Consider the following 25,562-nt stretch of genomic DNA (forward strand, 5'->3'; position numbering starts at 1 on the left):
CATCTACTCACAAATCATGGAATTATTAATCAGGAGACTCTAGATTTGTATTCCTTTCTTTGTATGTTGTCAAGGAACCTCCTCTGTGGTCAGGTTTTCATGTCCTTCTGTTAGCATCTAACTTATTAATGGTGCACAACCAGTTTTCTTTTAGTCGTTCATTCAATCAGGAGACTCTAGATTTGTATTCCTTTCTTTGTATGTTGTCAAGGAACCTCCTCTGTGGTCAGGTTTTCACTTTTCTTGTCCTTCTGTTAGCATCTAACTTATCAATGGTGCACAACCAGTTTTCTTTCAGTAGTTCATTCAACTTTGTATCCAAAGAAGAGGCCAGAAAGGTGAATTAACAAAGGGAAAAATATTCATCTAGTTCTGCAGAAGGAGCTGCTGAACTATGCCATGCCTCAATTTTGTATCCAAAGAAGAGGCCAGAAAGGTGAATTAACAAAAGGAAAAATATTCATCTAGCTCTGCAGAAGGAGCTGCTGAACTATGGCATGCCATGGATGGAAACCTTATTGTTTATTTACATCCTGTAACATGAGGGATGTAGTGGACTGTGGTACTGCTACACATGGGTTTTTCCTAAACACAATAACATAATGTAACAATGTCCACCCCTCCTGTCCCCAGCATCCTGCTGCATCTTTCTGAGGCCTTTTCTTCCCACTTCTCTGCCCTGATGACTACAACTGCACACACCTTTGTTTATTTCTCCTCAGCCTCTTGGCCACATACATAAACCCTACTCAATTCAGAAGAAGTCTGGGCACATAAAACTACAAGTTTATACTTATTAAAATGAATGATGTTGAAATCAACAGCTGTCTTTCATGCCTTACCATAATCTGCAGTAGGTTGGTAGCAGACAAAACTAACACGTGCGGTTTGTGCTAATGATTTACTGAAAGTTGATTTTTGTCTTGGGCAGGGACCTGGAAAGAAGAAAATAAGTGATAATATGGATGTGTAAACTACATCTGTCTGCATATTCATGCCCCTATAGGCATGGATATATAGACAGATGTAGTTTACACATCCATATTCACACAACAACATAATAGAGAATAAAATGGCAGAACAACTTCCTTAGTGGTGTGATAGTAGGTTTTTACGTACACACACATGTGTATGAAAAAAATAGTCAGTTTGATACTGAACATCCTAGAGGATGAATGTGGCCTGTATTACACATTAGGATAATTCTAATGGTCCTTTCTGGGCTTAACAATTGCCATATAAATTGTTCCTAGAAGTAAGTATCTTCTTTCAGACCAGCTCATGCAGTCATTCCTTACCTTCTGCGCACTGACAGACGTTGGCGTGGCACAGCTTTGAGAGCATGGCACTGTGCTTGGGAGCGCTGTAGAACACACTGCAGCTCCTGTCTGTGGACAGGGAACAAAGCATCTCATATGGGAGAGCTCAGGTGGAAAAGCCTGTGCAGTACAGCACAAACTATGTTTGCAGCCCAGCTTTTCCCTGGTCCAGAGAAAGCGGAGCACTGAGGGATCAGATGCACATCAGCAGTTCCCAAAGACCTACAGCTTAGGCACCCGGAGTACAGTGTTGCCTTTCAGCTGGGCAACAGCTTGAGGTTATTTTTGTTCAGTTTGGATAATTTTTGTTTGGGCATTTTGTTGTTGTTGAGGTTTTCATTTGTTTGTATTTGTTTTTTTAAGTTGTGTTCTTCCCTCCCTGCTTCCCCCCGCCCCATGTTTTTTTGGTCCCTCTGGAAACCATCCATCTTAAAAGCCTCTTTAGGCCATAGAACAACAGTGAACACTGCACTGTTTCAGAAGAAGATAGGATCAGCCAATAGTTAGTTAGTGGTTTAAACTCAATGTAAACTGTCCTGGCTCCCTCTGTGAAGGCAAAGTAGCGACTTGACCTAATTTTCAAATATTGTTTGCATGACTTTGGCACATGGGGATGATTTGCATTTAACCTTTCTTTGAATGAGGAACAAGACTGCTTTCCCTGGCAAGCACACTACAAAAGTCAAACATCCAAGACTGCCTTAGATCTATAAAGACAGAGCCTGTCAAAACAAAATGTGAGTAAAATATGCTTAAAAGCACCATGAGGATCAGGAACTCAGCAAATCTGATTTAAAAATCCATGAGTGTAAAAGTTAATATTTTCAGTCCATTTGCAGTACTAGACCATTCCTAAGGAGATCTCTGCTTAGATAATCTAAAGTAACTGGAAGACAGTTATGCAAAGCTGTTTTTTTTTTTATCACTCAACAAAATCACATGGTTTCACACACTACATCAAAATCAACTTTCTATAGACTGGAGGGGTTTTTTGGGAGTCTCTCAAGCAGTTATGTATCATTTATCTGTGCCCTTACCAGGGTTGTAAAAATCATAAAGGATGGCATTTGCTGGCTGAACCAAGCCCATGGGATTGATCTGCTTTGCCCCAAATGATATACAGTCTGGGTCTGGTCCACGTGGGAGCTGAAGGAAAAAGGAAGAACAGTTTTCATGAGAAAACTCTCTCTGCTCAGTCAATTCCTCAATGTTTGTGCCTTTGCTGGTTGTTGAACACGTGTTGATGGCATAGAGGAGTTAATGCTGATATCTGCTTTGGCTGCAGAGGTGAAACAATTCAAGTGAGCGTAGGGTGGAGCCATTATCCAAAATATTGGGAAATATACACAGAGACTAGGGGTTCTGATGTTTACATTTGCTAATCACTATTTGGATCTTGGTTTTCACATGCAAGATGTCCATGTGGAATTTACAGGACCACCAGTTAACACTTTAGTTATCATGTATGAAAAGAATCCCTTTTGCCTAGAGGATTTCTCTTTTTTCTTGGATCAAAGGCCAAATCTTGTATATGAACTACATCTCCTTGGACATAGAATGGAGGAAGATGTGTGTTTCCCTTCTTCCCACTGAGCTGTTCAATAATAATAAATAACAAAAATTACAGAAAGGTAACGGAGAGTGAAAAATGCAATGATTAGATTTTTAAAAAGCCTGTATGCTATCTGAAATGGCAGGGATTAGAAAATCATTGGGTTTGCTTACCTCACCAAAGTAGAGCAAAACCTTTCCTTCCTTGTACTCAAAGTGCTGAATGTACCTGTCTGAAGCTGTCACCAACTGCAGGAAAACAAAGAAACAAACAAATCAGAACAAACCCCTACCAGAACAAAAATATTTTTGCTGCCACCTTCCATATTCTAGTTTGTTTTTTTCAGCCCTCTTTCTTCCTCCCTCAAGGGGACAGTCCCTGAAAGCACAAAACAGAGCAAACTTCCCTCAACCAGTGCGGCTTCAGAACCCCAGACTCTGTTGCCACATTTTCAGAGCACTGTGCCCCATCTCCTTGTCACTGTGCCCTGCCACCGAGCACCACTGAAAGACTACCTGCTTTCTGCTCTGCAAGCACAGGATGCACTGTCCTGGTGTGTCACACGACAGCAGTACATGGTAAAGAGAGGCATATTGCTGCCCTGCTGAGCCTCGCCCTAATTTCTTTTACAAAGGACTAAGAAATCCAAACTCTGTTCACCACAAGCTTTAAATTTCTTTCACTCAGCAAATATTTTTATTAGAATGAGAATAGTGAAAATCTATCTATCTATCTATCTATCTATCTATCTATCTATCTATCTATCTATCTATCATCTGTTTTCCCATGTCTCTTCTGTAGATTTTTGGAAAGATTTTGAAAGAAAAATTTTCTAAAGGCTCTATAAAAGGTTGCAAAGAAAAGTGTGTTGCTAACCTGTTCGAGCTCCTTTGTGTCAGGCTCCAACCCACTCAGCAGAGTGAGATCAACCAAGGACATCTTTGGTGCTTTGGGACCTGTGGACCTTTTTAAGGGACATGGTCAGCAGTGAACAGCTGCACTGAACAGCCAGGTTGCTTTGAAGGGTCTGGCTTTGCACACTTGCTAAAGGTGCAGCAAAACTTTCCACGCCATTTAACTTTCCTAAATGGATTTTAATTTGAAAATTAGCTGCCTAGTTCATTAAGAGTCACGAGGTAAAATGAGTCATCTAAACTAGTCAAATGGTCATCCAAAACCCAGGCACCTGGCCTGAGATTTTCATATAGGCTTTCCTTGGAGCTGATAGGCAGAAAAAAATCACCTGTAAATGACATTTCATACCACTCCAAAAGCATTGTTGAAGCCAGGGAGGTTAGCAGCACTGACAAAGTATCTGTTCTCTGTTACTTACAAAGTGGAGATAGGAAATTAATTTATCCAAATGTTTCACAGACTAAGTCAAATTTACTTCACCTTTTCTGTCCGAGGCAAAAATCCTCATTGCTGTAATTATCTACTAAATAGCTGTATTGGATTTCCAATCTTTTAGCTTTCACCATCTCAAAAATCAGGAAGAGGTGTTATTGCTGGAAAATGAAGTGGTTCTGCACTCACACAGGGTGCATTGGCATGACATACTTTACATACTCTTTGTAGTACTTCAGAACTTTTTATTTTGGCACTCTCCCTTTCCTGTAAAGGATGCACCACAGTGTAGGGAAGAAGAACAGTGATGTAAATAATGCTTTCAGTTTTTCTCCCATGTCTTAACCACAAGGAATTTCATATTATTGTCTAAGCCTCAGCCTAACACTCAGCAGAATAGTGGATCTGGTAGGTGAAAAATGTTACATAGCAATTAATGGGGAACATGATGCTTTGGCCAGTACACAATTCACTGAATATGTATTTAATGAGGGAGAGTGAAAATTGGGAATTAGGGTAACTTTAGTCCTCCCCTACTATTGTTCATGCCACTTTTTAAAAGAGGAGGTAAAGAAAAGAGGAGGTAGTCTTCAAGGCTTTGACAAAACTCAGTGGAAAACCAAAATTCTACTGGGGAGAAAAACAGTCTCCTTCAATCCTGCTCCTCTCTAGAATAGACAGGAGAGACACAAATTTGTGCTTCTGAGACCAATGCCAAACAGTAAATAGGAAAAAAGACAGGTGTTTCAGTGTTATGCTGCATAGGAGGGTTTCCTTTTTCCTACTTCTGCCTTTGTCAACTTCCTGTCACAACAGAATATCCCATCTGTATCCTCTTCTCTCCTAGATAGTATTAGCCATCCTTTCTTTTGTCATGAGGCCAAAGTGTGACCACAAAGGAAGTAACAGCATCTCTCCAGAAAGTGATGAAACGCTGTAAACAAGCTACTATTGCGTTCCAGCTGTATTTAGCTTTTTTAATAAAATATTTATTTCAACTTAGAGTCTCCCCAGAATTTGATGGGGAAGAAGTTGCAGTGGACATTTGAAGTCCATGTAAACCATGTAAATAAATATCATACATTGTTTGGAAACCTTTTCTTCTGCCATGGGAAAGAGGACATACTTACAGCGTATGCAGACTCACAGGAGATGACTAGGTTGGATGCTGAGCTTGTAGATATGAAGAGGGTGACAAAGGAGAATTACAAGTAAATGAGGACCTGATCTTGCAGACCTACCTGACACAGACTTTGTATTGCAAGGATTCTGTTTTGCTGAGAGTGGTCAGATCCCTTTTTCTTCTGCTGCGGATATCAAACCAATCCATTCTAGACAGTGTCTCAAAAGTGCTGTTTCCTCCTGTAGTCAAGTCCTCATAATCATCATCTTCATCAGAGTATTCAGCTTCTGGTGGTGAGAGACATGGTCAGCCATGAAGAAGTTTGCCTGCAGTTTGGCTCTTTTTGGTATAATCATAAATTCCAGTAGGCAGTCATGCCATCACTGTGAGTTTTATAACAGTTCACTGTACACTGTCTCAGTGTTTTCAATTAATTCAGAGTTGGAATTCTATAACTAGGGGATAACTATGGTAAGAATAACTAACAAACCTAGTTAGAATGGAGTTTAGGCTATGCATAAATATTTAAAGGACAATCCCTCCCTCCAAAAGTTAACAATTCAAACAGAAAAAACAATGCAGACACAGAGATGATGATGACTACACACTTCAGGAGATGCAAAACACATTCTTGCTCATGTGAAAGACCTATGACAGATCTGCCTCAAAGAATTTTAAGCCCACATGGTAGGTCCCTCCTTAGCCAGGGAACTGTGCAGGGCTTTCCCCTCTGTGAAGGGAGTTCACCTCTCCTTTCTCAAGAAGAGTTTCTAATGGTATCTGTGTAACTGCTAAGTACCTGCCACACCGCAGTCACTCATAGTTGTCATACCATCTAAGAATAAGCATAATAAGCTAAATGAAACAATGACTGGGTAGAGTTCAGGGACTTCTCTTTTTCCTTGTTTCGTTCATTTGTTCCCACTTTCCAAGGCTGCAAAGCTATGACGTAGCATTAGCGGCTGGCCAAATGTGTCCCCTTTGAGACCCAGCCCCTGCCCTTTCACTCACCAGAGTACTTCAGGATCCCTTCCAATTCCACTGTCAAAATCAAATCACTGCAGGTGCTGTTCTTCAGCTCAGGTGACCAGTACATTTTTAATATCTAAGATGAACACACAAACAGCAAGCCACTAAAAATATAATTTGAATGACAACGAATTTATCCATTCAGGACTCCAACACATGATGATGGGGCATGGGAGTGAGGAAAGAAAGACCAGACCCTCAGTGGCACAGACTGGTCACAGAGGAGTGTCACAGATATAAGCAGGTCCCATGTGCAATTCACAAATGGTGAATTTGTGGGACTACTTTGAGATAACTCTCCATTCACAAAAAACAGAGAGGTCTTTCAAACTCCAGCCACCTCCATCATCCTTGACATTTTATGGATTTAATAAAGTTAAAGACAGGAAAAAATGACGGTTCATAAGGGCAGGCTTTAGGACCCAAATTTTAGAATTTTGGAGGCAGGAACATAAAGTTTGAGGCCATGTCAAGTAAGTTTTCACTTTGGTTTCAAAAAGAGATTGAAGAAATCTAGCCAGACTCTGGATTTTGAATTTACAGCTTACACTCATTGTCCCATTTCCTTTGCCATTCACAGATACTTCAAGTTTTCTCCCAAGTTCAAACTGCAAACCAAGGGAAAAGAAAAGATATTTAGTTTGTGCTCAGAATTTGGTCTATTGTTTTCCTGACGTCTTGACAGTCTTCTATGCCTTTACCCCCCAAACCTGGGTAGAGAAATCTATGGAAGGAATGATGAGACCTCATGTCTCAAGATTTTAAATGCACTGAGCTAATGAATCTTACTCTGACGTTTTAGGGCTCAGTAGATGCATTTTACCAACTACAGTCCCTCCTTTGTACCCTGGATTTCACATTTTCACAGTTCCAGGCACAGTGAAGATCAGATTATTCCCCTTCCTCCTCATTTCTTAGAAGGACTTAGGTTCCTGGCTGCTCTTCAATTTTGGGAGAGATTCATGCCACCAAAGTCTTTAGAGGCAGGAAAGCACCTCTAAAGTGTGCTCCTAAGCACCTGATGGGTTTGGGGTTTTTTAAGTTTAAAAAGATTCTGTTGTCACAGATCAAATTATTTAAAGGTATAATAAATCAGCTACATCATGGTTGCTTAACATGACAAAACCTAGGCCAGAGGATTTGATTGCTCCTTCTTGAGGAAAAAAAAACTTTGAAACAACCAGTGGTTCTATACCTCTAGCTGCTTCTGAAATTCTTCATGGGCATCAGTCAGAACAATGCTGTAGTAATTTTGCCTTCCAGGTGTTCCCAGTCTGACAGTCAGGTCTGTGGAAGCAGTGTCCAGTGTCTGTATGCTGTATGCTGACAGAGCTTCTAAGGCCACCACTGTGTCCTAGGTGAGAAAGAAAAGCAAAAAACTAGCAGTTATGCCAGGTTATTTCAACAACATGTGAGATGGCATTAGCAGTCACCTTGAATTCAGTTTTATGCTTTTTGCTGCTTTGAAATTCTCCTGCATTTGTCTGTTCCTACTTGCACAGACTATTCATTTAATTTCCCAGCTTCTTCTAATAGCATTAAATTGTAAACACATTGGAGTCCTGACCTTAGATTATCCTACTTCTTCATGAGGACAAAGAATTTTCTTTGCTGGCTTTTAACTATTTTATTTTGGCCCATTGCTAATTGACGATCCAAAATCTTTACTGCTTCATATACCAAAGAAGTTGAAAATTCAATGTTCAAATCTAAATGAAAAAGTTTTTAGGGGGCTTTTACTTCCTTCCCTCCCCTTAAGACTCCCCCTGATCTGGTGGTCAGGCACCTGTGTAGAGCAGAAGCCTCCACCGTAGTTCCTTCTTTCTGTCAGCCACGTGGCAATAGGCCTTGCATATTCCATGTCGTCCAGGAGCAAGGTTTGAAGCAGGGCATAGGCAGTGGTTTCCACTGAGACTGCGTTGTTGCCGTTTCCCCAGTAACGATGTTGCTTTGCTGCAAGAATAACTCAGTCCTGAATCACCTTGGCAGAGACTTTTGCCAAAAATCACTATTGCTCTACACAGTGGATACTTCATGCCATGGGACTGTGGAACCACAAGACACAGAGGCTGTTGTGAGAGCAACAAATCAGCCAGGAAGAACAGATAATGGAAAAGAAAACCCAGAATTTTCAATTTTGATATCTCCAACCAATGGGTCTAATGATGCGATGTCCATCTGATGGAGTGGTAGCATTGTGTCTGGTGGTCCCTCAGGCATAATAGTATTAATTACAGACACAAATCCAGCCTTGATTAAGGAGAAGCCTATTCCCTATGCTTAAACTGGGGCTGTTGAACTGTACTGTATTTACCAAATGCATTGGAAGGGATAACCAGGATGGTGGTGCAGCCACACAGCTGACTGACTCAGCAGTCACCACTGCCACACCCCGTGGGGGTCAGTGGGACATCCATGGGAAGCTGGGACAAAGCACTCAGAACTGGTGGAGGGCTTTGAAAGCAGGTGGGCTGGAAGAGACCCTTCCCTCTTGACCACAAACCCAGTCTGAACTACTCCTGTATGTTGCTATTTTTTCATATGAAGTTTCTTCTTTCTCATTTGGCTTGGATTTCTTTTTCTTTCCAAGGGAAGAAGAAAACATAAATGAATATTTACTGTAGTTTTGTTCCGGTTTCAAAATCAGAGAAGGTTATGATCCAGGCTTCACTAGCTGCCATTTTATAGTGATATTAGTTATGAAAATGACATATTAAAATGTCAAATATTGAAATATTTAATTATGCAATATAAATAATTAAATATATTACACATGCACATACACAGTTGTAGAAAAGTAATTCTTCTTCATTTAATTCAATTAGGTTTGTTCATGTAAGCGTGCTCAGAGTGTTTCCATTAGGAAAAGTACTTTCTAAAGGGATTTTTAAGAATAGTTACCAGTACCTCCATCAAAAGAAGAACAGTCCCTTAATTTTCCTTTCACAAACTGAGCTTCTTCGCTATCAGACCGTACTAGTGTCAGAGCATAAGCAGTGATGACAATAGAATAGCAGTCAGTATTTCTTGAAAATTGACTCTTCATGTAAGCCACCGCTCCTGTAATCACTTGCGCCTGTGGAAACAGAATAGATCTGTTTGTAAAGATCACTGAGACTTGCTAACTGTTACTTCTGGCACTAGGAAACTAGTACTTGGAAATTAGAATACTTTCTTGTAGTAATTTTTAAGACAATTATAATAATATTTGCTTTGTAATTAAAGCCATTGATGATGGCGCGTGTAGCTCAAAACACCTGGTTGTATATTAGACCCTGACATCCTTTCCTATCCACCACAGATGTAAGCAGATTTTAAACCCCATTTGCAGTTCTCCAAGAGATGGTAAGGTGGATAAGCCATTGTGCAATAGACTGCAGACTTAAAGAGCCAGGCTTCCTACCACATCAGGCGATGGGAAGACACGTAGGGTGTGTTGCAGTGCTATGGTTACAAAGGCTGTCATAGCCAAATCATCTTCTGCTGTCTCAATGCCACCCTGAAAGATGAAATATGAAAAGTTAAATAAGCATGCATACATTTATGATTAAATCTAGAAAATTACTTCTCATAAGGTCAAGGATCTTCTCTGCAAACCCTCTGGTCATGTACCATGTAGTTGTTGCCTTAAATTTTTCTCAGTAATATGTGTCCATCTAAAGTATATCTTCTATAGTGGCAGTCAGGTTGCATTAAACAGTATAAAAGATCAGGAGCCCACCACATCCTTTAGCTGATAGTCAAATATTTAGTTATTTTTCTTACAGATAAAAATCTATAATTTCTCACTGAAACATTCATAGTTTAAATTTCCGGTCACTAGGTGGGGGGGTTGTTTTCATCTCTGTCCTACCTTGCAGACAGAACTCTCCTGTAAAGGTATTTATACACCAGTACTGGATCATTTCTTATCCCTCTCCTTGTTAAGTAAACACTGTGGTCTCATTAGCATTTTTCCCCTGAAAGCTCTTGCGGTATACGTAAAATAGAAGATTATCTCAGCTTGAACACAGGTCAAAAAAACCCAAAACCTTTTGACCAGCCCTTGAGCTATTTGTTTCTTTTTCCACAATAGTCTTATATCAACTGTGAAACTAGCTTTGAGGCCAGAGTGTGAAAGCCTCACTAGTTATTTGACACAGATGATAAAAAATATTAATGCATGTTTTTTCATATATATATGGTCATTACATTGCATTTTCAATGAGTTTTGGAAGATGCACATTCATTTCCTAGACTAAATTCATGGACAGTATAATAATTCTTTGTTTCTGGACAGTTATAGAGGATGTGTAGACCAAGATATGCAATTAGAATTTCTGATTTAAGTGTTAACATTTTCTTTTTTCACCATGCGTACGGTGAAATACTGAAACAGCTTACCCAGACAGACTGGGATGTACTTGAGACACAGGTGGACGTGCAGTCTGATCTAACTAGAACTGTTTTGAGCAGCATTTGGACTAGATGAGCTCTGGATGCCCCTTCAAAACAAAGTTACAATTCTACACTCTATTGCCTTTGGCAATAAAAGTCTTACATTTTTACCAAATATATGACTCCCAATATATTTTTTTAAGTGCCCTTTAGGTATAGTTGAAAAACGAATCTAAGACTATAAAAAGATAAAGGTGGTGAAGTGCTAGCTATGCATCTGACATGACAGATATTTTAACAAATTAATTTTAATTTACAGATTTTGTACTTGCATTACAGATCTATTCTCTTTAGATACATTTCTTGTTATTCAACAACTCACAGCATTCCTTTCAATCCCTACTAGAATTATTTGTTGTGCATTGAAGGCTAACTATGGATGACCTACCTGCATTTTCCTGTCCCATACAGGGTGGTGGTCATGGAATGATCCATCTGCCTGCTGTTGATTAACCAAGTAGGAAATCGAGTTGGTTATGTGGCTGTCTTGTATACCAAAGTATTCTCTGCTCCTGGTGAGCACTTTAACAATGAATGCAGTTAACCTGCACAAAAGAAAATTTTCCAAACTTGTGCTGACACATATTTAGATAAGACTACACTGACAGGAAGAAAAACATAATAATTTTATGCACAGACTCATATTCAATACAGTGCGCTCACTGCAACCTAGCAAGTTATTGTTCAACATCAGATTGAATATTTCTACTTTGTGGCAAATGCAAAATAATCAGTGGCTCAGTAAAAATTTCGTTCACCAAGGACTGAATATGCTCAGAGAATTTGGTGGCTGATTATTCATGACAAAAATACATAGGCAAACTCCAGATTTTCAAAATCCATCACCAAAGAAAAACTTCTGATGCATCAAATGATAATAGAGGTAAATTAAAAAAAAATCCCAATCAAATAAACAAAAATAAAACCCTAAAATCTAAACCCCAGGAAGAGAAAACCACTTACCATACACTACTGGGGGTTGATTTAAATGCTCCATAGGACCCATCCTCCTTCTGAAACTCAAGCAGTCTAATGTAACCTGCATGAACAGGAGATCACATAACTGTTCAGAGAACGCTCATATTTCTTGGGCATTTTCCTACATGACTTGCAATATAATGGACATGTTTTGTATTGACTGGTGGAAGAGTTCCTGAAGGTGTTCAATGGGGCATTAAGGAGGAAATTACTGGATCAGCAGAATTTGACACAGAAAAATCACTAGGCTTAGAAGGTCCTCTGTCTTGTCTGAGTTAATCGAGCCAATAAAATAACCTGAAAACTGCAGATACCTATGGTTATAAAACATTGTATGTGTAGTGAATATTGGGAAATAATTTTCCGTTATTGACAACTTTTCAAGCTGTTGATTTTATGGTGCATTGAATCAAAAAGTATACAAAACATCATCTATTGAGTCAGACACAGTCTTAGAAAAATCATGACTTGTGGCTTCTGATCTCAACTGCTATTATTTTGACAAAGTCTGTATTGTAGCCACACAATTAATTTTTTACACTGATGAACGTCAATAAGAATAAATAAAAGCACAATGTAGACACTAAATGATGCTGATAATACTAAATACTTATTAGCAGGATCTCATGTCACTTTTGGCAGGCTTGATAAATAGGCAAAGATCTCCAAGCAGCAACAGCTAGCATGCTTTTAATCTCTATTTCTACATTTGTTTTTCATTGATGAAATATGTATATCATTTCTGAAGATCACAATGACAAGTGCATTGTACTGCTTTAAGCCACAAGCACACCAGTATATTTAGAAAGATGAGCTGTACCTGTGTTAGTTCTGTGAGCTGGAACATTTCCACATACTGTGGTCCTGACTTTGCTGTACATTTAACACCAGCTTTGGATCACATCTTGGAGTGGAGTCTTCCAGAAAAAGACTAGCAGGTGTCCTCTCCCTAAGGAAACTCCCTCCCTGGCTTGGCCCAAGGCTGCTGAAGTCCTTCTAGCTTACATAATGATGTAAGCTATCATTCACAATGATGTGCCAGCATTCATAATGATGAATACAGGACTATTCATCATTCATTCATTCATGGTGTCAATATCATGATTAGCACTGGGAATTTCCTTTGTCATACTCCTCTTGACAGCCACAGACAGAGATGTCTACATCTCAGCTGGCTATCCTAAACAGTGTCTATGAACCACTGGGAGAATAAACATTTTTAGGATGTCATTTATCTTGGTTGATTTTGAACATTTGGAGGCAATGAACAACTGGCCTTTGCTATCCATTTAGTCTGAAAAGACTTTTCATTGGTCAGCTCAGATTTTGCTTTCTACTTCTAAATTAGGCAAGAGAGAGAATGGACTGTCAGTGTCAATACCATCCAGTGCCAGATGGTGGTAATTAGTGTCCTAAGCCCTCCTTACAGGTTCTGTCCCTCATGTCTCACATCTGTCTGCACACTGGCAGGGGCATTTCTGTGTGGCTGTGGTAAGACAGTGGGCACTCCTTCAGGTGGCAGCTGCAGTCGGTGTGCAGTGCAAACGGATAACAGGGATCCCAACCTTTGGTCTCTGGTTATTTTGCCTTGTTTTGTTCTTTCCTGCCTACCTTTTTCAATCATACTGATGGCTTCCTGCTTCCGTTCGGGATTGAAGTTCACCCACTGCTCGCTGGCATCCAGGTACTCAATGGCATAGACTGCAGGGGCCATTTTCACCATCGTTTGCTCTGCACAGCCTGTGGGCACCTGAATCAGCTTCTCAACTCCGCTGAGACTCAGACAGTTTTCAACAGACTGATCCATGATGTTCCCTGTTGTAAAAAATACAAGCCATAGTATGTATCTTATTTAAAACGGATTGCTGTAATATGAAGAAAGGTGATCCTAACTATAGGCTGACATTCCAGCCTGGCCTGATACTCCTCAATATTCAGCACTGTTCTCAGGTACCTGAGACTTCATAAAGAAGTCTTGAAGAAGAGCAAGGATAAGATGCCAGGCCCTGGGAAAGCTGGAGAAAGGAGTCTGGCACAGTGAAGAAATATTAAAGAGAAAGAGTCATCAGGCTACTGGAGTCAGGGAAGAAATGGAAGGGGGAAAACACTGGTCTATCAGGTTTGGGCTGGAAAAGTCTTGTCAAACCAGCCCTGATCCTCCCACAGAGGGATAAAAAGATTTTACATTAATCACGTCAAACATTTTATGTGCTTTTTTTTTTCTCTCTGTAATTTTATAACTTTACTAATTAAATGATCCCTTTATTTTAGAACAGGGATTTGAAATGGAAGCCAATATCCTTTGTGTCACAAATACATTATTTTACATTTTGGGGGCAGGGGGAAAGTATTTATCACTACTAAAAATACTTGCTTAGAGATGTTTTAAAATATGCATGCATGAGTGTATATATATGTATATATATGTATGTACAACTATATTTGATTAAATGAATATATGAACATATCTCCTCTTTGGAAGTACAGAACTCTCCAGAACCTATACATCAGAGTCAGGCATCCTTATTTCTGGAATCCAAAGCAGATTTCTACAGCCCTGCATGAAGTTATTAGAGAAGAACTCCTCCTTTCATGTCTAGCTTTCCCGCAATGTTAGTCCAAGCACAGTAAGGAAGGATGGATTTCATAAAGCCATTACCCTCACTACAAGTAAGGAGTAATTAGAAAGAGGAAGAGCTACCGGCCCAACCCTGGGGATGTTTTCTTTTATGACCTGGTCATGTAGCACAGAGCATTTGAGTCATAACAGAAAAACCAGGAGAGAATGGAGGTTTGCCATGCAGGAATGAGCAGCACAGAGGGGCCTGTCCCTTGTCACCTATGGAGAAGTTGTTGACAAACAAATTACATTTACCTTTCAGGCTAACAAACACATGGCTATCAGAACCCGGTACCATATTAGATGGTCTGTTCAGGTCCACTGTATGGGACTTCACTGTAAATAAAAAATAAATAGATATCTACATCCAGACTCGTAAAAAATAAACAACATAAGTATATTTTTTGTAAAATTACAGTATCTTTCTTATAGTGATTTAATTTTCAATCTTTAGCAGTATTTTACACTTGAAAAAAACCCTTGTTTTTAATACCTTTTAAGACCCATTAGTGAATTAAATAGATGACCAGTTAATATATAAAGAATGATACCTTGAAAAACAAAAATAAAATAAATAAATTCTAAAAATTCAGAATACTTTTTTTTTCTTTTCTTTCATGAGTCTTTTGCTATGTATTGGATGGAGAGATTTCTGACAAGTTCTGGTTAACCAAAGGAACATCTGTGCATTAAGGAGTCTTTCACTGCACCCATAATTCATTGTTAATTCTTACTCTAAACCTCATATGTATGTAATCCTTTTGGGTAACTTACAGTCACTGTTAATGCAAATGGTCTCTTCTTCTCTCTGTAAAACACCTTCAGCCTGCATGGTTAGAGAAAGAAAAGTCAAAGGGTTTGCAAGCACTCACACCTGAAATTAAGCTGCAAGAAGCCTGTGAGCTCCACCCAAGCACTAGGCCAGCAGGTGGCACAAATAAATAATTTTGAAGAGAGATTTCTCTCTAGGTAAAACTCAACCTTTAAATCAGAATTTCAGTTTCCCAACTGAAATACTAATAAATGTTGCTGATTTTTTTGTATTACTATTGAAACATGTCCCTGGATGAAATTCCTTTAACCAAATCCCAAATCCCAAAAATTAAACTTCAAAGTTTATTCTCAGCTTTGTGACCCATCAAGTAAAGTTCACAGAGGGACTCATTTTAGTAAACCTCTCATGTATGAAATCCATGAAATTCTGAGTACATCTTGGGTGTAAGACTTAAACATACTTTCCTTCTGATTCCTCACATCCTCCTTCCTACAGTTTCAGTTTTATTAAAAAATGTTTTATAGCTACTTCTAATGTTTTGGTGTAACACTGAACTCTGAGACTATGTTTATATCTTCAACAGTTATAGCCTTTAACAACAGCAGGTTCCCAGCATCCTGTGCCTTATCCTTACCTACATGGTAATACCTGACACCAGGGGTGCAAGGATTCATATTTTGCATATTTTGTGTGGATGAGCAAAAGCTCTCCATGGATGACTTAGTTATTGTAATGAGTCTGTGTTGGCACTTGAAAAGTAATTTTTTCTAAAAGTAATTTTTTTCCTCCTTTTTATAATTTTGAAAGAGAGATAAGTTATTAAATAATCAATACAGCATCTCTGTTAACATATGTTTTTACCTATGCAATTGTTAAGAATGATCCATTGACCAGAAGGAATAAAATAGGGTTTAACTTTATTACTAGCAGAGAGCATTTCCTTCTTAAAGGTTTGCTAGATGGACACCTTCAATCTTGGCTTCACAAGGAAAAAAAGAATTTTCATACATGTTCATGAAGCAGGGAGAAGTTAAACATTCTAAGACAGGCACCTGCTGAAGAATTTGTTGCTGTGTCATGGGTAAAGGACATTTTTTGCCATAGAGAACAAAGATTTCCATATAGAATAGGCAAACAGGCTTAAATTTTTTTCCCTCCTTTCAGTCCTTGCTGGAAAACAGATTTCCTGAATTGCTTCCGGCCTCGTGTTTGTGCCATTGCACTTCCTCCACGAGAGCTCCACACATAGTGAATGTCATATCTGAGGACAATTTGTGAAGTGCCTGCCCACAATTAGTTATACATACCACAACTTTGAGATTCTTCCTAATGCTATCACTGTGCCCAGAATCGCGGTCGAAAGCAATAATGGTGATTGGGATTTCTCCCACAGTCAGAGGGACGACTGAGAAGAAGGCCGGTGTCGCCGAGTTCCCCTTAGCCAGCAGGGACAGCTGCACGGCCTTGGCCGTCGTCTCTGCGGTGCACAGCCCCTTCACTGCCTCCATCTTCACTGTCACCTGTGGGGACAAGGCAATGCCCAAGAGCATTCCTGGTGCCGCACTGCACAGGAAAATACCTATGGGTGTCCCCTCCAATGTAAATTGTGGCACCATGGCCTGTTAATATTCAGTTATATTGATTAGGGCTGTGAAGGTAAATCAGATAACATTTCTTCATTACACTGAACTTGAAAGAGTTTTGGCTCATCCCTGAACCACAGTATCTTCACTGTCACCTGTGGGGACAAGGCAATGCCCAAGAGCATTCCTGGTGCCGCACTGCACGGGAAAATACCTATGGGTGCCCCCTCCAATGTAAATTGTGGCACCATGATTAGGGCTGTGAAGGTAAATCAGCTAACATTTCTTCATTACACTGAACTTTAAAGAGTTTTGGCTCATCCCTGAGCCACAGCGAAGTGAGAAGGATAGTGCATTTTTATACATCCCAGCTCTACACAATACAGTGCAGTTCAGAGGATGCTGGTTGAACGGCTGGCTGGGAGATGGGAAGAAGTGAAAAAAAGAGAATATCAGCCTTAGGATGACGGAGGCCCCTAGCCCAGTGACAACTGTGGCCATATGCAGGACCACAAAGGAGTCACATGAAGAGAAAAAGTGGCTCTGCGTTGTATGCTTAATGAGTTTTGTGGCCAACATTGGATGGTGGGCTCACAGTCATTTACCTTTCTATCTTGTGTATCTTGTGAAGTGTCAGTAATTGTCAGTGTCAGCAGCTGGGAGCTGCTCAGATCAGCAGGCAGCAAAAAGGGAGCAGATTACTTCATTGAAGAGGAAGACAAGCCATATCCAAAGACAAAGGATATGGCTACGTAACATGGTGAATAAAATCTGCTTTATACAGGAAGTTTGATTACCAAATAGAACTAGATCCTGTGCTTGGGAAAGAGCTCAAGACAGGAGCATTATGTCTGGGCTATAGGGGGACACTGAAGGGTGTCATTCCCATTAAATTATTACAAAACTATAGATCTAGCTAGCTAGGCATGCAAGGTGCAGCAGTTGTTGATAACGCTACCTGGAGATCGTTGGGCAGGTAATTGTAAACCACTGCTTTTATTTCCAGTTGCTCGTGTCGTCTGACTGAGTACGGTAATCTCAGGGACACAAAAAAGTCTTTGAAAACTGCAAAGCTGTGAGGGTCAGCCACACAGAACCCTAGGGTGAGAAAAAGAAAAACAGCCAGAATTGAGAATTACACACTTAACATCAGCGATAGGAAGTTTAATGTCTAATCAAAATTCAGTGCCTGGGCTCCCCTGAGGTCACGAGCAGGAGAGGAAAACAAACATACTCAGAACTCATTTAAACTCATCTGCACTACAGACCTATCTCCAGTTTGCCCCCTGGATCCACTGCAATGGTTTTTGATAGCTAAAATTCTGCAGAAGTGTTTGTATGTTTTGTGACTGAAATGTGGCTCAGTTTTCCTCCCCTTTCAAAGCAGACCCTTTGTCCACGCTGCATGGTCCTCATCAGCTCCTAGGAGCTCCCAGAGGGTAGCACCTGGGAACCTGGGCTCTCTGGTGTCCAGCCCTTGGCTGATCCTTTGATGGTTTCCTGGTCTTCTTTTCTGCCTTAGAGGCCACAGATGTTCATGCTTTGAGATGGCCAGAACCTGTTCCCAGACTTATTCAAAGAGAAGTGGTTTTACTGCTGCTACCTTTCTTGTGCTTCCTGGCCATGTGGAAGCTAAACTGAGGTGGTTTATAGAGTAGAAAGAATAAGAGACAGTTTTGATTGTATGATCCATCATCTTTGAGCCCCTACTTCATGTTGTTTTTTTTTAATATAAATCTATACCTTAACTTCTAGCTGAGCTTTAATGTGGCATAAAAGAGAGAAGTAAATATTGTGATCAAAACACTTTGTGTTTTTTCAGTATATACTGTTTTATTCTGTCAACATAATCTCTCTTTTAAGAAATATACATTCTCTCTTCATCCATACAAAGAAACAAACAAAAAATACCCAATACTTATACCTTTTTCAGGAGATATACTTATTGCCTGAACTTCCCAGGTAGTTATAGAGTCAGGAGCAAAGTTTTTTACACTAAAAACAGACAAAAAATGTATTAGAAAGCATGTATAAAATGTAAACATTGTCATTTGATGAAAATACTCCCTCAATTGTGGAGACAAAGAACTTGCAAACATTCTGAAGTCCTCTGCATCAGATACTACATAAAGTATAATTACTACATAATTATATACATTTGAGAGTACAGTATTCATCTGCCTTATTAATCTAGTCAGACAACACAGTACCTGTGCTTTCCAGGGCTTTCCACTTCTTCAAAACTCCACCACCAGCTCTCAGGAAAATAACTGCGCAAGCTGACAGAGGTTTCATCAAACAATTCTTCACTTTCACTGTATTCTGCAAAACAGGAGCAAGGTTTCTTTTTGGCAGACTTCAGCTGCTGACTTGCAGAGAGTCAGTTTGTAAGAACACAAAATTTGCTCTGAACGAAAAGATTTCATCTGGGTTTCATTCTGTACATTAAAGAAAAATGTTGAAAAAAGAGAGCAATGTCCATAGCTTGTCACTGAACAAATAGAGAGTTCCTCTTCCCACTCTTCAATAACTATATGCTACCAAATGAGAAATCAGACCCCTGCAGTAAGGCTAGTAAAGATGTTCCCAGTGTCCCATACTTGTGACAGACAGGGGAAATCTGTGAGAAATGGTAGCAGAAATTGCACTCAGAATGAGATAATTTTAGATGCAAAGTAATTTTCTTTTTGGTAATATAATAGTAGCACCACTAATTAAAGAGTCATAAATCTGAGACCACTTAGAGCCCTAAATGCAGACAACCACCCACTTCCCTGCTCTGCTGTCTGTGGCCTCTCTGGGCCGTGGGCAGGGGCCATCAGTTCCTCAGCAGTGGCTGAAGTGATTCCTGCCTTTTCTTTCCCCAAAAAGTTATCCTGTCCCACTCCCACCTTCCCCGTGCACAGGTGGGAAGATGCAATGCTGCGTGGCTGCTGCACTGTACTGGGGCTCTCTGAAATGATGATGTGAAAATTCCCCCCCCAGCCCCAGCACTAAAATGCCCCTTGACCCTCCCCAGCCACCACAAGAAGGGTGAAAGTGGCAGAGCTGTGTGCCACCGCCCCTTACGTCGTGCCAAGCCCACTCTGTTCCTCTGCCTCGCCTGCTTCCTGAGGGCTGTGGCTTTCTCACAGCAGTCCTGGAATGCATCCCTGCACTCCCGGGAGCCGGACACCCTTTCCACCCTTTTTGCACAAGGAAACCTCATGGGATTTAATTTCATTCCATCTTGGCAGCATTTTAGTAGAGCAGTGTTTTGGTATTTGCTGGCTGCAATAGAAGTAAAGCCCAGAATTAGTGCTGTGTAAGAAGAAATCAGTGTAAAGGTGTTCATTGTGCTCAATCCCGTCATTCTTTGCCATTGGGATCAGTTTCTATTGCAACAACCAAGCTTCAGCCTGGGACCCTGAAAACAGTCCACAAACACAGGAGGAAAGGATGGGCTCTAGGGCATCCTAGACATTCTGTTCTAAGCCCTCTCTTCCCAGTCAGACTGAATTAAAAGTTGAATTCTCTTTGCAGTTTGGAATTCTTAATAGAAATAGCAATATCAGTGTTCTCTTTCTTGAATAGAGTCTGACTTCAAAAGAAAGGAAGAATCCAATTTGAACCCTTCATATCTTCTGGCAAGAAAATGAGAAAAAAAATTTGCACAAAGTGACATTTTATACCAAATGTTATACTAACTCTTCTCTTAATTGAAGCACAAAGCACCAAAGTTGGCACAGCTTCAAAGCAGAATGTCAAGGAAAAAAAGGATTTATAAAACATCTTCTGACCATAAAAATGATTTTCAAAACCTCAAAGTTGTGACTGATGACATGACATGTTATCTACTAGAAGTGCTTTGCATTTGGGATTATAAAGCAGTGAACAAGTTTCCATTTATAGGCATTATTTGGTTTTGTTTTTTGAGCTGTGCTGATGACTGATGCATCACGCAGCACAGTACACACATTTGTGCTAGGTTATGTCACGTAATGCAAGAACTGGAACTAAGAGTATCTTGCATCCTTCACCATGCCATCACTTCTTGCCCCCTAGATCCCAGACACATCCCTTTGCCTCCCCCTGCTAAGATTTTCAGGCCACCCAGTGGAGCAGACATACCAATTCCTGACATTTTTTTCTGAAAATCCAAAGATCTCTTCTGCCTTCTGGTGCCCTGGTCGCATTTGTATCCTGGGAAGGCAGAACAGAAGTACTTGGTCACAATGATATGACAGGAACAGCCTGATCATTCACATCATCCATGAAGACCTGTCTTAGGACCCATCTCACTGACAGAAGACCCACACTTTGAGGGAGAGTCCCACAAATCTTCCAGCCTAGCCAACTGCTGCCTGCCCCAGCTGAGGTTGTCACCAAAGGACCAGCACCCACCATCTGGCATATCTGAGCTGCCAGCATCTGGTGGAAGAGCAGAAGAAAAATCCAAAGGCAAAGGAGATTTTACAGCATAAGAGTAAAAATGTTTCTGAGTTTTTAAGCAGTTTCCCCAGCTCTATAGTGGTCTCACACAGATTTCTGAAGGGCAGGTTGCACTTACCTTCCCGAATGCTGGATTGAATCGTGTCTGATATAAAAGCCAGACCAACATCAGTAAAAACTTGAATGTTATTTGCGCCACCACCCGCAGAACAACCAAGATCATATGAATTCATAGCATTAAATACCTGCCAAATAAAATAGCACAGATGGATTTTACATGCTTGTAAAGGGTTTATACATATATCAGAACAATTCTTGTAGCCTTTGATTTGAGAAACAAGAGAAATTGGTGGTGCAACTTGCATGTGGAAGCAGATTAAAGCTGAGGGACATTTTAGTTAGTGAGTGCTTTCAAGACATGCTTTTTTAAATTTACAGACTTGTATGCCATAGGATGGAAATCCCCATCTTAAATATACCACTCATTTTAAACATGCAATTAATCTTAAATAGATCCCCAATTGCAAAAGAAAAGACATTTTCAAATTTAGCAAAGTGTTGTCTAGGCAATTAATAGCCATTAATTATATTTTGATCCTCTCATTAGTAAAGACAAAATTTGCTTAACTTTGCTTGCTGTGGTATTTTCTTACAAATATCTTACCTTTTTGGCTGTAAGCTTGTTTTTCTTATTCAGAATAAAAACTGCCTTATCAACCACAGCTAAGGCAACTTTTCCAGCATGGTCCATTTCAATCTGTAAATTGACCTGGTCTGTTGGTTCATATGTGTCTTGTTCTGTTCTCACTTTAATCTAAATAGAAAAGATTGAAACAAAAATATAATATTTTTTAATAAGAAGTGAAGAATCTTTGGGCCAGGACTACTGTCAGCTGTGACTGTCAGCAGTCAGAGGCTGGGAGATGTTCCTGTTTTTTTGAGTTTCTGCCTATGATCCTGCGTTTTGGAACACGTAGGTGCAAATACTTCACACTGAAGGCTTGCAGAATTTTGGATGTTGGTTTTCAATGACATTTAAGCATCAAGGGAAATTAAAAGTTTGTGTTAGGGGTTTGTGGAACTGGGGTCTTCAAGATAATTTTGTTGCTTTCCAGTTGGGAAAAATTATCATGAAAGACATGAGCACAATGTCATTACATGGTAATGTACAAAATTAACCAAATTAAACCAGTCTGTAATAATATGTCCTGCTTTCTATCACTCACTTGAAATTTTTAGCAAAAGTGAGCAAACACAGATGTCATTCTGATGTGCACACTTCTGTGGTTTGGAGAGGAAGTAGCCATGGTGATTATGAAATAATAGGGAATTATTACTAGAAATTCCTGTGAACATTACTAAATTTTGTCCTTGCATAAATGAAGGATTGGTTTGTCTGTTGGAGATGGATGATTTTTTCTTGAAAACTTTTTTCCCCCCAATGGACCATCATATTCTTTTTCTAAAACAAACATTTTCAGTGGAAAAAATAATTTTAGACAGCTGACAATTTTCAGCAATTGGCTGTCATGCTACTGGGAGGAGTTCCTGTGTCTCCATTTTTTTTTGATTCTACCTTATAGTCCCAAAGTGAGGAGAAGGAATAGGAGAAGATAGAAGATCAAAGAAAGGCTTAGAGGGTCTCCCATTTTGTCTACACTTCATTTTCTAATGTAAACTGTTCTATTTTTAAAGCTTTTGAAATGCTACCAAAACTCATAAAATTACTTTTAACAGAAATTAAAAAGCTTGAAATATTACCTCAAATTCATAACTTTTTCCCAATAAATGGCTTCACTTTCTTTCGTGCAACACACATCACTACAAAAAGTTACAAAGAGATTCTTCCCCCTCAACAATTCTATCAGTGTTTTCTTGTGAATTTCTAAAACAGAGACACTAACAAGGGGTGATTTTTTCTGTAAGAAACAGTATTTTTCATCAATTTGAGGCACAACCTTTCTGAGCTATACCTTTTGGCACGACTCCTGATGACTCCATTTCAATAAAAATGACATGTCTCAGTTTATAATTCCAGGCCTGCACTTGCTCTGCCAGTACCCCCTTTTTTAAAAAAAAATTGGAATGCAACAACAGAAGCCATGGGCTTTGAGAGCACCTTTCCTTCGCAGTGATCCACGACATCCACCCACACAGAATCAGCAATGATCTCTTGCCGGCCCTCGTGCTCAATGAAGTAGTAGGCTAAAAACCGAAAGGCAGGCACCATCTTCTCGGTGATTTTAAGGTTTATTACTTTGTTTGAGGATGGGACCCTTCCCAGAAGCTCAGCTTGTCCCTTTGCCACAACCTGCAAGGCAGAAACAAAGTGAAATCAAATAGTGTGACGATGCCCCAGAAAGGGCATTATGCTGCATAATTTTACTGTTTGTTTTGGTATTTTTTTTCCTGAGGTAATTTCTGTTTAGAATATATTCTTTTCTAATGGCATTAACAGTTTTGATTACCAAGCTGTATACCAGTAGCCTGGAGATGACCTGCACACTGTGGTGGTGGGTGTCTGCTACACTGGTCTTGTGGCCCAGGTTTGAACACAAATCTGTCACCCTCCACTCAATCTTACAACTTGAGAAGGGGTACCCAGAGAGAACACTAAATTTTGTCTTCTGCAATGACTGGAAATCACACGTAGGAAGATATCAGCATTAGTGAATCTGTAATCAGTACTGAATCTTTCAGATGGTGTGAAAGAGTTGGAGCAGGAGGTTTAAGGATAAAGTCCCACAGACACATCTTGAACTGATTTCAGCCCATCCTTCACTATTTGACTCTTTCCTTCCTACATTATTTTAACTGTATTCATGGGCGGTCAGAGGAATGAAAAAAAGGCAGAGTGGCAGGAGTGAGGGTGCTCTTCCCTGAACAAAACATGTGAAGCTTTCCTAAACATACAGGGTTTCAGAAAGTAACAAAGGCATGCTCAGCCTGGCCTGAAATCCTCACTGCCTTTGTCAAGATGACCAAAGTTTGGGAAAGACCCTCACTGCTGAGCTGCAGCAGTGTCTGCCACCATCCCTCCCACACGTCCTGCCTGCCCAGCACTAAACCTTCCCAAAGACTGGCAGCACCAATTCCAACCCTGTGATACATCATCCATTGAAAACAAACCCCCAAACCTAAATTTAAGGGAAACGATTATTCCAATATATCAGAGTCATTTTAAAAATAAATGGGAACTGATATCTTGGCACTTATCATCCTGTGAGATTTAGGCTGCCAAGGGAAATTAGGACAGAGAGTGAGCAGGGGATTAAACACATTTTACATTCAACAGATTCACTCCTGGCATGTACCCACAAACACATTTGTCTCATTCAGCAAAATAAACGCTCTGCATTTTACATGCCCCAAAAACACGTGCAAATGTATATTAAAAAAAGAAGAATCATAGAAATAATTTCTGAAAAGGATTTATGGAGATCTCTAGTCCAGCTGCTTGTTCTGAGATGAGACATCATAAGAGTAAGACTAGGCAAGACTGGAGAAGTTTTCTCTTCTTGAGTGTTGGATTTTTCTATGGCTGGAAATTCTCAACGCTCTGTGGAACCTCTTCTAATACTGCACTTATCACTAGAGAATAGATTTTCCCAAAAATGAATCTTCCAGGCCATAATTTGTAACTTTGGTCCCTTGTTAGATTGTGTGGCATCACCTAGGACATCTTGTCTTCACTATACCTTAATTACTCTTTAAAGTAGTTTTAGGTTGCTATTAACTCACTCTTCACCAAAGTGAACAAGCTCAGTTCCCTGAGCCTGTCTTGGTGGGTCAGGAGTGCCAGAATACGAATCATCCCACCTGCCCTTTGCTGGACCCCCTTGGCTTCCCCTTGCATCAATAAATGTTCCAGGTTGCATAATTTCTGAAATAAATTACTGGTATGGTACTATTTTGTTTACCATATAGTAGAAGTAGCCAATGTTTCCACTGCCAGGCTGATGATTATCATTCAGGGTGATGGGTAAGGTATCTCCAGGTGCCACAACAGTGTGTGGGATGCTGATGCTGAGGTAGTTTGGAGAAGCAGACTGGTATCTTTCAGCTCTGAGACTGGCTTCAGGTGTTTCTAACCTTTCTTTACCCTCTTCAGCCTTTACCTGTCAGGGAAGAAAAGAAGAGTGAGTAAAATGTCCAGCAAGAGACAGTGTATAGTGTCACAAATGATTATATTGTGCCAGGTTATTTGGAAAATGCTGTGAAGTGAGAGGAATAATTGCTGAGCCCTCATTAGCAGAATTGGCATCAAAATTCCATTTTGTTCTCTTACCCCATTTTGCCTCTTACTGTATTTGCATTTGGTATTTTCACCCTTGGCTCTTTCTAAATGAGAATAAATAGGTCAAAAAT

The 25,562-nt window shown here is 39.9% G+C and overlaps 1 protein-coding gene across 3 annotated transcripts in view; it reads right to left on the reverse strand.

Annotated features, from left to right (window-relative positions):
• The window catches only part of LOC120496315 (complement C4-A-like), a 42,221-nt gene that overhangs the window by 5,096 nt on the left and 11,563 nt on the right, over window positions 1-25,562 (reverse strand). Inside the window, exons 12-38 of one of the 3 annotated variants that reach the window (XM_039696645.1) lie at window positions 25,115-25,312; window positions 23,314-23,505; window positions 21,859-22,008; window positions 21,313-21,439; window positions 20,874-20,945; window positions 19,833-20,033; window positions 18,974-19,085; window positions 18,688-18,758; window positions 17,722-17,861; window positions 16,488-16,700; window positions 15,180-15,231; window positions 14,661-14,741; window positions 13,397-13,600; window positions 11,771-11,846; window positions 11,196-11,352; window positions 9,774-9,869; window positions 9,278-9,446; window positions 8,157-8,323; window positions 7,566-7,724; window positions 6,919-6,978; window positions 6,353-6,446; window positions 5,460-5,625; window positions 3,748-3,835; window positions 3,045-3,119; window positions 2,357-2,465; window positions 1,299-1,388; window positions 843-935 (exon numbers count right to left, since the gene is read on the reverse strand). In XM_039696645.1, coding sequence (XP_039552579.1) covers window positions 843-935; window positions 1,299-1,388; window positions 2,357-2,465; window positions 3,045-3,119; window positions 3,748-3,835; window positions 5,460-5,625; window positions 6,353-6,446; window positions 6,919-6,978; window positions 7,566-7,724; window positions 8,157-8,323; window positions 9,278-9,446; window positions 9,774-9,869; window positions 11,196-11,352; window positions 11,771-11,846; window positions 13,397-13,600; window positions 14,661-14,741; window positions 15,180-15,231; window positions 16,488-16,700; window positions 17,722-17,861; window positions 18,688-18,758; window positions 18,974-19,085; window positions 19,833-20,033; window positions 20,874-20,945; window positions 21,313-21,439; window positions 21,859-22,008; window positions 23,314-23,505; window positions 25,115-25,312 — 3,412 coding nt within the window. Of the gene's footprint in view, window positions 1-842; window positions 936-1,298; window positions 1,389-2,356; window positions 2,466-3,044; window positions 3,120-3,747; window positions 3,836-5,459; window positions 5,629-6,352; window positions 6,447-6,918; window positions 6,979-7,565; window positions 7,725-8,156; window positions 8,324-9,277; window positions 9,447-9,773; window positions 9,870-11,195; window positions 11,353-11,770; window positions 11,847-13,396; window positions 13,601-14,660; window positions 14,742-15,179; window positions 15,232-16,487; window positions 16,701-17,721; window positions 17,862-18,687; window positions 18,759-18,973; window positions 19,086-19,832; window positions 20,034-20,873; window positions 20,946-21,312; window positions 21,440-21,858; window positions 22,009-23,313; window positions 23,506-25,114; window positions 25,313-25,562 lie in introns of all 3 variants that reach the window. The other 2 variants (XM_039696644.1, XM_039696646.1) reach the window with 2 other exon arrangements.

Source organism: Passer montanus, unplaced genomic scaffold (genome assembly GCF_014805655.1).
Source record: "Passer montanus isolate IOZ18808 unplaced genomic scaffold, ASM1480565v1 scaffold99, whole genome shotgun sequence".
Lineage (NCBI taxonomy): Eukaryota > Metazoa > Chordata > Aves > Passeriformes > Passeridae > Passer > Passer montanus.